This window comes from Taudactylus pleione, unplaced genomic scaffold, assembly GCF_031769625.1.
Source record: "Taudactylus pleione unplaced genomic scaffold, aTauple2 ptg000305l, whole genome shotgun sequence".
In the NCBI taxonomy this organism is placed as follows: domain Eukaryota; kingdom Metazoa; phylum Chordata; class Amphibia; order Anura; family Myobatrachidae; genus Taudactylus; species Taudactylus pleione.
Window position 1 is genome coordinate 9,068,110 of NW_028284706.1, and position 12,393 is coordinate 9,080,502.

At 40.0% G+C, this 12,393-nt stretch overlaps 1 protein-coding gene across 1 annotated transcript in view; it reads left to right on the forward strand.

Moving 5' to 3' along the window:
* Positions 1-8,385, forward strand: part of LOC148511560 (pancreatic secretory granule membrane major glycoprotein GP2-like) — a 46,524-nt gene extending 38,139 nt beyond the window's left edge. Inside the window, exon 11 of the mRNA XM_088442100.1 lies at positions 6,800-8,385. Within this exon, the coding sequence (XP_088298226.1) occupies positions 6,800-6,861 (62 nt within the window). The 3' untranslated portion in view covers positions 6,862-8,385. The remainder of the gene's footprint in view (positions 1-6,799) is intronic.
* Positions 8,386-12,393: the final 4,008 nt, after the last annotated feature.

Below are 12,393 nucleotides of genomic sequence, written 5' to 3' on the forward strand. Positions count from 1 at the left end.
CATTGAGTTTTCGCACCGGCAAAAACCCTTTGGAATTGAATACAGAGGATACTTTTCGCATGGCAAAATGACGTCACTCGCAATACTGTTCCGCAGAAACAGACTTATCATGGCTAATTGAATATGGGCCTAATTAGTTTATGCGTGTACACTATCTGTGCCTCCATGCTGCTTTAACTTCCGCAATCCCTACAGCTGTGTGGTCTCCTAACTGTGCTAGTTCTTTATTCCCTCATTCACACCAATCTGTCTTTCCCCATCCGCTCTGCCCTGTCTTACTGCATTCATGTCACTCTGTTTCCTTCCATCTGCACCACCACCTTCCCCCTAGTCACACCACTTTGTCTTCCCCTTATCTGTTCCACTCTTTATTCCTGTATCTGCACCACTCTGCCCCCCCTCCAACCGTGGGAATCTGTCTTCCCCCCTATCTGCACCAATCTGTCTTCCCCAATCTCTACAGATGTGTGTTCTACCACTATGCTAGTCTGTATTCTCTTATACGCACCAATATGTTTTTACCAATCTGTGCTGCTGTCTTCCCACATCCATGCCACTCTGTACCCCCAGCCACACACTGTTTTCCACGCACCTGCATCACTTTGTACCCCCCATCCACACCACTGTTTTTCACCCATTTGCACCATTTTGGCTTTTTTCCATCAGTGCTGCTTAATCTTCACCCCCTCTCCACGCTTATATATCCCCATCCACACCACTCTGTCTCTTCCCCATCCACTCCACTCTTATCCCATCTGTGCAGCTCTATCTTCTGCTCAGACCTCAGTTGCATAGATTGCATGTGTGTATTCCAATGAGCACAAAATTCTGTGAATTAGCAATTCCACCATTTTGTGAATGACAGCAATCTCACTCTGTGAGAGTGCTGAATCTGCAGTTAACCACAGGGTTAGATGGCATACCATATCTGTATTGCGCAAGGAACATGTCCATTAAGGCATCAGATTTAATGATCATAATTTCATTGCTTTTTTTTAGTTTGAGTGGCACAAATCAGTAGGTTTTGTGAAATTTCAGATCATGTCTAAGAAGTCTTAAGGGGACATGTGAAACCGTAATGTTTTTTGTCTATGGAATTTTATTGCTTTTTTATAATTTGTTAACCATCTGGGTTTTGACAAGCAAACCGGGCCATCTGCAGGGCAGAAGGACAACAAATAGCTACACTAACATGGGTGGAGGAGCAGACAGCACACAGGAGGTGTTTTAAGGGTGCAGAGAGAGAGATGGCTGCAGGGGCAGGCTGCAGGTGTGTGGGGCAGTGGCAGCAGTGGGGTATGGAGCAGTGGCACCAACAGGGCCATGCACAGAAGCATCAGCGGGTGACAGAGAGACTCACTGGTGCTGGGCATGCACCTGAGAAAATCAAATCAATAAGACACAGATACATGAATATATCAATGAGATCCATCCATGCATCCATGCATTGTTTTAAAAAATGAATGTGTAAACTAAAATAAATGACGTGCCCTCACAGCACAACCAGCATCAATCTTTGGAGCCACAGTGCTGGTTGCGCTAAACACAGGGGACAAATGATGTAGGGTTTCCCTGTATAAAGTACAACCAGCACCAGGCTAATCAGAGCCAGTCCTGGTTAACAAAATATAGAGGACAAATGACTTAGGAGTCCCCTAAAACCTCCCAGAAATTTCCCATAGATAAATCCTGAGGAGGGGGCATGGTGTTTATTGGGCTACACCTCATACGGTGCTGAAATTTGGCATGGGCTGGTAGAACTGTTGCTCAGGGCAAAAATATAAAAAATGAGGACTTGGGAGTAAACTAAATTTCCAACTGTCAGTTTTTTCTGACCCTCAATTAGGACCACTTTTCTGATGTTCTCTATGGGGGATTTTTTGGAAGGCATAACTCAGGGTAGGGGGCGAATTTAGACTTGGGGTATGTTTTATTAGGTAGCTATTGTTCAATGATAGGTGCTTTGGGGGTTTAGGTAATTGAGAAAGTTACAGTTGTTAAACTATTACCTCACAAATCTGCCATTATAGAGATAGGAAGTTTCAAATTGATGTGCAGCCTTAGTAGTAGCGTCCATCAGGTGTACTTGCTGTTGCATTACTTGGGTGTACCAAGATGGCAGGTCAGTGTGGGCGGTAGCGGCAGTGGGCTCGAGGGAAGGAAGCAGCCGGAAGTAACAGCCGGAACCCGGGGGGTGGGCAGCAGATGTTATCTGTGGCCTGGACCTGGGGGTGTCAGTTGTGGTGGTGGTGCAGGTGGAAGGACCCAGGGAGGCAGCTGCAGACAGATGCATGCTTGGATCTGAAAGATCCATGATACTTGCATCTGTGTATAAATATACACAGAAGCATGGATGGGATCAGTGAGTCCTGTCTATGCTTCTGTGTTTAAAAAAACCCTGTGTAAAAAAAATGGCAACGAGCATGGGGCTTTGGAGCCCCAGTACTGGTTGTACTAAATACAGGGGACAAATGATATAGGAGTCCCCTGTATGAAGCACAACCAGCACTAGGCTTTTCAGAACCAGTCCTGATTGCCAAAATACGGGGGACAAATGATGTAGGGGTCCCCCGTATTCAGCACAACTGGCACTGGGCTCTGAGCCAATCCTTGTTCTGGAAATACAGGGGGAAAAAAATTGTAGGGTCCCCTTGTATTTACCAGAACCAGCACCAGACCCTTTCTAGCAGGAGGGTTATTCCACAGTTAGGGTAGTCCTTTCACTGGGGCCCCCAGCCAAAGCATCACTGCTAGTCAGCCCAGGTCGGGGATCCCTGGGGAGTTGGGGAACCCCCAAAAGAGTGACCCCCCCTTTCCAGTGCACCCCAGGCTGATAGCATGGGGCTAACCCTAGCACCCCTGGGTGGTGGGTGCCGGGTTGTTTATGTAAAGTGTGGTGCATATGAAAATATAAATATTGTCTTTGCAGTAGTACTACCGGTCCCAGCAGGCATCCCCACAAACTGGTACTTGGAAAACCACAGGTACCAGCAGGCAGGGCACTATTACCTATAGCACCCCGTAAACTACAGCCATCTTTTTATACCCAAGTGAAGCCACAGTGAGTACACTTGCTGGAGGTTCCTACTGAGGCTGTGCAACAAGTTGAAACTTCCTATATACTCAATGGCGCATTCTTGAGGTAATCGTTTAAAAACTGTAACTTTCTAATTTACCTGAACCCCAAAAGCACGAAACCTGGAGAAATAGCTACCTAATAAAATAAACCCCAAGTCGAAATTTGCCCCCTACCCTAGGTTATGCCTTCCCAAAAAACCCATAAAAAACAGCAGAAAAGTGGTCCTAATTGAGATTGTCAGAAAAAACTGACAGTTAGAACTTTAGATTACTTCCAAATCCTCATTTTTAATGTTTATGTCCTGAAATTTGGCATGCAGCACCGAGTGACAGTTCTAACTGTCCTTGCCAGATTTCAGCTTAGTACCTATAATAGCTTCTGAGGTGTAGCACATTAAAACACCATGCCAGTTTTTTAGGTGCAGCCTTAATATAAGGGCATGACTATGCCCTTATAATATATAAAAATAATTTAGGTGGTAGGCCAGTGTATGACAATGTGAAATGAAACAATAATAACAATAAAAAACACCCTATATGGGTATAAGTCTTTTGAAAAAGTCTGTTTCGTGCCTAGAAAAGTCCACTCATATTGGACAGCCAAAACTCCTTGTTGTCAAGCATACCAACTCCTTCAATGTGAAAAATAACAAAACAGTGCAATAACCATGGAACAACACCAAAATTGTGTGATGTGGGCTAAGAGTGAACCCGTACCATGTGCATATAATTATGACAGCTTATCTCATTTCCTTTGTGAAGATCCTCATAAGGTCACTGACATCAGTAGTGATTTTTAGTTTTAATGGCAATCCAAAAATAGAAAAATAGACATACATAGTGTAACACAGTTTACAATTTAGGAGCTTCAATATTGCAAATGAATGCCCGTACATTAGAGATAGTAAAAAACAGCTTATCTGAGAATCAGCAAACAGTTAAGTACATAACGCATTTCATCCAGGTGGAACTCTGTCCTCTCCTCTAGACTTCCTCAGGGGTAATGGCAAGCCTAGTGCCTAGCAGTCTAGGGTCCTTTTCTATATACTCTATTTAGTGTGCTCCTATGCACACCTGAAGGCATATGTATTATTTTCACATCTTTATTTTTCACCTTACTATATACAGCAGCAGCTGCTCTTTTCTATCATACCTTTTTACACTTCACCTTTCCTCATTAGAGTTATACCCTGGGGTGGCTCAGCTGGGCCTGTTTGGGGGTGTCCTGTGCTCTGGATTTCAACCCCAGTATGTGAGGGACCTACCCTCAAAGGTTATCTGGGTGTGGTGGGTAGGCCCATAACCATGTCCATGATTATGCCAAAACCTCTATTTATTTATTTCAAAATTCTATTGCAAAATGTATTATATATAATTAGTAACACTTGTAATTCTTCTTTTTGAGTATACCCACACATGTTTTTATTAGCAAGTAAGTTGCATCATGTTGTTTAAAACTTTTTGCTCCATTTAATACCTTAAATGTAAATGAAATGCAATAATATCAGTGGACATACAGTGCATCCGGAAAGTATTCACAACGTTTCACTTTTTCTAAATTTTGTTAGGTTACAGCCTTATTCCAAAATGGAATAAATTTATTTTTGTCCTCAAAATTCTACACACAATACCCCATAATGACAATGTGTACAATTTTTTTTGCGATTTTTGGAAATGTAATAAAAAAAAATAAGAAATCACACGTACATAAGTATTCACAGCCTTTGCTCAATACTTTGTTGATGCACCTTTGACAACAATTACAGCCTCAAGTCTTTTTGAATACGATGCCTCAAGCTTGGCACACCTATCTTTGGGCAGTTTCGCCCATTATTCTTTGCAGCACCTCTCAAGCTCCATCAGGTTGGATGGGAAGCGTCAGTGCACAGTCATTTTCAGATCTCTCCAGAGATGTTCAATTGGATTCAAGTCTGGGCTCTGGCTGGGCCACTCAAGGACATTCACAGACTTGTCCTGAAGCCACTCCTTTGATATCTTGGCTGTGTGCTTAGGGTCGTTGCCCTGCTGAAAGATGAACCGTTGCGCCAGTCTGAGGTCAAGAGCGCTCTGGAGCAGGTTTTTATCCAGGATGTCTCTGTACATTGCTGCATTCATCTTTCCCTCTATGCTATCTAGTCTCCCAGTTCCTGCCGCTGAAAAACATTCCCACAGCATGATGCTGCCACCACCATGCTTCACTGTAGGGATGGTATTGGCCTGGTGATGAGGGGTGCCTGGTTTCCTCCAAACATAACGCCTGGCATTCACGCCAAAGAGTTCAAACTTTGTCTCTCATGGTCTGAGAGCCCTTCAGGTGCATTTTGGCAAACTCCAGATGGGCTGCCATGTGCTTTTTACTAAGGAGTGGCTTCCTTCTGGCCACTCTGCCATACAGGCCTGATTGGTGGATTGCTACAGAGATGGTTGTGCTTCTGGAAGGTTCTCCTCTCTCCACAGAGGAATGCTGTAGCTCTGAAAGAGTGACCATCGGGTTCTAGGTCACCTCCCTGACTAGGGCTCTTCTCCCCTGATCACTCAGTTTAGATGGCTGGACAACTCTTGGAAGAGTCCTGGTGGTTCCGAGCTTCTTCCATTTATGGATGATGGCGGTCACTGTGCTCATGGGGACCTTCAAAGCAGCAGATATTTTTCTGTACCAGTCCCCAGATTTATGCCTTGAGACAATCCTGTCTTGGAGGTCTACAGACTATTCCTTGGACTTCATGCTTGGTTTGTGCTCTTACATGCACTGTCAAGTGTGGGACCTTATATAGACAGGTGTACACCTTTCAAAATCATGTCCAATCAACTGAATTTACCACAAGTGGACTCCAAATAAGTTGTAGGAACATCTCAAAGATGATCAGTGGAAACAGGATGCACCTGAGCTCAATTTTGAGCTTCATGGCAAAGGCAGTGAATACTTATGTACATGTGATTTTTCAGTGTTTTTTCTTTTATTAAATTTGCAAAAATCTCCCAAAAACTTTTTACATGTTATTATGGGGTATTGGGTGTAGAATTTTGAGGACAAAATTGAATTTATTCCATTTTGGAGTAAGGCTGTAACATAACAAAATGTGGAAGAAGTGAAGCGTTGTGAATACTTTCCGGATGCACTGTAAGGCTTTAGAGAGTTTTATAGTTTGCTGATTATGTGGTGCGAGTGTGAGAGCCGATGCTCACATCGCCAATAAAACATTATAATTGGAGATGTGCGCCGAACCCTGACTTTTGGTTTTGGATCCGGTTTCATCATTGTGTTTTGGTCTTCATTTTGGTTTTGGATCTATATTTTTAAAGATAAAAAACAGCTAAAATGACGTCATTTTGACCTGTCAGTATGCAATCCAAAATCCAAATTTGTTTTTTAAATCCAAATTCCGAACTGGGACTCAGTTCAACTCGGTACCCCAAAGTGATTTCGAACTTGGACTCGGTTTGGCTCAGAATCCCTAAATTGCATTGTTGATGGTTCTCTGAGGACCGGACCAGTACATGTCTAATTGTAATTATAATAAAATGTGATAAAAGTTCTCTGCAGCTCATCCTAGTGGTGAACCATAAATCATAATAAATGAATAATAATAATAATAATAATAATAATAATAATTTAATAAAACTGTGGACATATGAGTTTGGATATTTATTTAGCAATTATTGAGTCTGAACTTTGGATACAATATAACCTCCCTGTATCTCTCTCTCTCTCTATCTCTAGCTGCATCATGGACTGTGCTGGCTGCTTCTCTACTCACATTTTTTACCATTAAACTCTTCTAACAAGACAAATGCAACCCAGTCTGCAGAGATGGCTATAGATGGCGTACATCATGGGTATCACTTTTATGTACTGTAAGACTTAAGATTGGAAAATCAAGACATTATTATTGTTCACTTGACTAGAAGTATCTGTATAATAGCACTGTAAGGCAATATGAACAAAACGGGATGCCTTCTGTTGATGTCTCATATACCCAGAGCTTTCGCTTTAGCCTTCCCACTATATTTAAATTTCTTCTTTTTTTCTATACTATACAAATCAGAGTCACTAAGTTCTGTATGTATTTATCCAATCATTGTATACAATAAATGTATTTGTAGTATACAAGGTATTTGTCTGCTTCATTTATTGGTAAATTGCATAAGCCCTGAGAATGTAGCATGTGTATGTGTGGCCAGAGACAATGGGCCCGATGCACCCTAAATTAAGCACAAAGGAGGTACAGGTGAAAACGCTTACTTTCACCCATCTGTTTAGTTGGAGACAAATCAAGAGGAGTCCAGTTCTGCAACAGTAACATACTGTATGCATCAGGTTTAAATCAGACATACAACAACCAGTACTATTTATATTAGTTTTATGGACCCAGAAAAAAGAAAGGTACTTGTTAATTATACGAGCACCCTTGTAGCTCACCAGCACTGCGTCACTGCAGCTTGTACCACAATATTCAAATCAACCACTACCTGGCACAAGTCAAGATTCGCTCATGAGTCAGAAATAAAAACAGTGATTCAAGTGGATAAATCAACTATAATATGCTACAATGGCTTCCATATAATTAACCTAAAACCAATAAAAAATATTTTTCATTAAAATAAGTTAATTTTATGTTAATAGAAAGGTATACATATAAGCTATAAAACTGATAGCTTTCTTGAAAAAAATCAAATAAAATATTAATATACTACACATACACCTTACTGTAAATGGATAATATCCTCCTACTTTTCTTTTTTTCTTGTCTCTCCTTTGTCTTGCATCTTTATGTTCTTGTTTTTCTGTTTCTGGGTGCAGGGCAAGCTTTTCCTGTACCCTGTCTGTATAGCAGCCTGTTCATGGGGACTCCCATCTTGAGTGATGCATTTTCCTGTTTTGACTGAAGCTCCCATTTATATATTCTATCTGAGAGGGTGGCAGTGGTGAGAACTGGGACATGACAGTGACAAGGCCATTAGCTACATGCCGCTACATGTCACTTAAACCTTGCCCTGCATTCAACCAACTCAACCCAGAACATACAAACGCATTTAGTAAAAATGAAACCTATTTGTGATGGTAGAGTGTAGCGTGAGCCATATTTTTCAATTAGTATTGCATTGCATCATATTAAATACAATAATGCTACATTAACAGTGCGTATGTCTTGTGTACTGCTGTATACCCATTAGCAAATGATTTCATTATTTTGTTTTTGAAACATGATTCTTATCTCCTTATTATACTTGTATTGTTTATCTTTATGCCTTGTTCTGTGACTTTTCCATCTTGAATCAATAAACATTTTTTGACGTTGGCTTTAACTACTGTATTAGCTTTATGTATTGTGTACTGTGATTGCACAACTTACATTCCTCAAACAGTTTAACAATAATTCATACACTTCATTTGAGAAAAAAAAAATCAATCAATAACAACTTTATCCAGGTATTCCTGGGCCATATCCTTTCCTCATGTGCAACATTTTTTTTTATAAGTAAAATAAATACACAGAGTGCATCCATCATTACTGACAATTGGTGCTTGGAAATAGGCTTACTATTTCATTTTAGTTTGATATTATTTTTCAATTATATGGAATAAAGGTTTTGGATTATGCAATTTTAAATTCTATGCTTAAGCACAAAAGTGATAATTAAACTTAGCTCTACTATAGAGGACATAATGAATCAAGTACTGTATGTCTCCATGGCTGTAATACATGGAAATCTGTTTGGATGACACTACTTACACATATGGTTTACAATATATACTGCATTTATATGTTAGTATTATATCATTGCAATATATGCTTCAAAATATATAATATTGTACATTATCGTTCCTTTATAAGGTGCCACATAAAGCAGCAGATGTAGAGGAACTACATACAAAGTCATTACAGCAAATTTGACATTTTCTTATGTTCTTTTCCTAAAGATCTTGCCTTTTACTTATAAATCACTATGCATCACAGATTGCTTTTTTAATATCATCCCATGACATCAGCTTTAAACCTTTAACATCCGTCACTCTGCCTGCATCTCACCCCTCTGTGCAAATTGCTGCTTCAATAATCCACTCACTTCTTATAAACGCTCATGAACTTATTTCTTATAAACTGACTGTAACATCCTCAACCTGTCACTATTAAAACTTTCACACACATCATACAACTATATTTATCTCTCTCTTCTTCTACTTCTATTAGCTGGTGATATATCTGCTGGTATATGGAATGCGCTACTGCGCTACTTCCATGACGCTCCATAACTGAAGCATCTATCCTTTATCAAGATAGCCACCATTGGGTTGTCTGTGCATGAGCGGTGCCATCCTGGATCACTGTGCTTGCGCGCCACAGTACTTCATGGATGTGTAATACTTAGCTCAATGGGAGACATGCTACATCCCACTACACTGCCTTCATGCATGACCGGACGTTTTGTTGTATGCTCCGCTCCATCTCTGCTGCATGTGCATGTAACTGTGAGTACGGCTGTAGTAAACTGGTTCATTGCAATAATCCCAAGCTCCTGGTTAAGTCTATCCAGTTGGTGTGTCTACTACAATACTTTTCTCTGGTATCTACTATGTAATAGCTGTGTATACCACAACAACATTACACACATATCAACAATATTGCCCAAAACAGGCCCGACCCCCATGCTCCACTCACATACAGCTGGTTCACAATGGTATAGAAATGCAGTTAATCTCATAAACATTTCTTCCATTACCCTCTAAATCACTTAAATTAAAATGTGCCTTATTGAATGCTCGCTCTGTATGTCACAGATTAACATCCATCCATGACCTCTTTATCTCAAGCAACCTCAACCTTTTGGCAATAACATTATCACTAAAGAAATATATACATCAATCCGCACTGGTTCTAATTCTCTTGTATATCAGTAATGTTTATATATAAAAAAAACCCTTATATCCTATATCTTCATTTAATTATTACTTTAGAGACAGGGGGTTCTATTATACGACAACAGATTATGTAACCAAAATAAAGAGAAAGAAGACATGTTGTTGGGTGATACACTGAAATGAAAACATAACCTTTATTAAACATATGTAAAATACATCAATATTAAATGTTGAAACAGTGAATATAAAATATAGAATTGTGTTTGTAAGAAGGAAAATATTGTGAATTAAACAATTTCAGCCGCTGGAAGCTCTCCTGATGACCTAATTGATTATGTTATAATATTAAATACAGACCCATATTGTGACACAAAAGCAGACACAAATCCTATTATCACATATGTATGTATCTATTATTGAAGAAATAATCAGATGTTGCTGTGGATAAAATTATACATATTTAAGGAATGTTTGTTTTCAGGGAATAAATATTCCTTTCTCCATGATATTCATATATGTCAAAAAACAAAGTATCCAAACTAGAAAAACATTATACTTTGTGTCTGTTGTTAGAGACCATCTGGAGGATTAATATCTGTTCCGTTTTTATCTAGATTAACCAATTGAGTGATTCTCTTGTGCCAGACATACTAATAGATTTATCTAAAGAAATTATTATGCTCCTTTTTTTATCGCTGTGATCCTATAAATTCAGTAATATATAAGTGGATTTATTTAAATCCCTCTCAAAGGCATTATTATTACACATGCGAGGAGACTGCAAGATACCTTATAACAGATAGATATACATATTGTGTTATATCAATAGTCTCCTATTAATCACAGGGCAATTTATGTTTATTGCTTCCCCTTAAATTAGTATAAATATGTTCTTTGTATTGTGGTCATGAAGGAATGCAAATATAAATTGTTTCATATTCAGGATGGACATCCTGTAATAGTGAGTTCCCACATATCAGAAGCGGGGTCACTGTACATATGAGGCAAGGTTATTTATATATATATATATATATATATATATATTTCTTTCCTCCTATAATGTGATTTCTATGTTGAGCAGTTTCAGAGTTAACCCTCTGTTAAGCAGCTTAAGATGAGAGGGAAAAGATAGCCTGTATTCGGCTGCTTCTCCCATAAATTATGTTAACATGCTGTGCCAAAAATCAGGTCAGGGAAACTGCACGTCTTTAGCCGCTTCCCCATTTTTACATAGTGACAGTGTTAGAAGGGGATATTTGCATCTCAAATCTAGGTGCACCTGTCAGAATCCCGACCTCCAGAATTACGAAGGTAAGTAGCGTGGTTAGGGGAAGGGTTAGCATTAGGGTTAGGCAGTAGGGGGAGGGTTAGGCACTAAGGGGGGAGAGTTAGGTTTATGGTGTGGGGAGGGGGAGGTTAGGTTTAGGCTCTAGTGGTGGGAGGGTTAGGCTAGGGAGAAGGGGGGAGGGTTAGGATAACGACTGACAGGTGTCAGTATCCTAACCCTGTTGGGATGCGGTGTTGGGATTCTGATAACTGGGATACCGAGTGCCAGAATCCCATACCCAACCCCTCTCTATAAGCTCCTCTCTCTGCCTCTTACAGTGTACTGACTCCTCTACTCATTAGGATGGCTACTGCCTTGATCTTGTATTCACCGCACTATGCTCAGTTTCTAAACTTACTGTATTATCACGCCTTTCCCTCTTTCAGATCACAACCTTATCACCTGCATGCTCTCGTCAATCAAGCTCAGTGGTCCTGATTCAGACGTGGATGCTAATGCAATCGCAGTTGAGATCTCTCGCAGATCGCAATTGAGAAAATATGTTAATGAGACCCTCCATCCAGTCCATCAAGATGTCCACTGATAGCATCTCACATCCACTGCTCACACACAAAACTGGAAACATCGGAAACATCTAAAGCAGATTAGGCAGCCATTAGCCTTCTGAGTAAGTCTAAGCTGCTGAAAACACAGCGGGTCTCCAGTCACACAGAGGGCTTTTCTGCTGCGAGAAAGAACGCAGTGGCTAGTTTTATGCACACCCAGAATACAGTGTTTAAATGATCTCACATGCCTGCGTTTCTCTATTCACCCTGATTTACCTCCCTTAAACACTGACTACCTGTCACTCAGTTTTCGAATGAATACTCTGTGTGAGCACAATCACAATACAATCACCTGTCAGTTCTGTACAATAGCTTTTGCTACAATACAATGAGCTCAGATGACCCTCATGGCTTTCTCTGCTTCAGCATATGCTATGTATTACATAGGAGAGAAAAGAAACACCACACTGTTGCCTTGTGTAATGTAAAATCAATCTCTGCTTTAATGACGCAATAATAGGTATATATATACACTTGGAAAACACATCTGTATTTCATTATTTTCCGAAAAAACTATTGTGCTGGCTAAAGATTTGGAATTGCATACCTTACCATATATG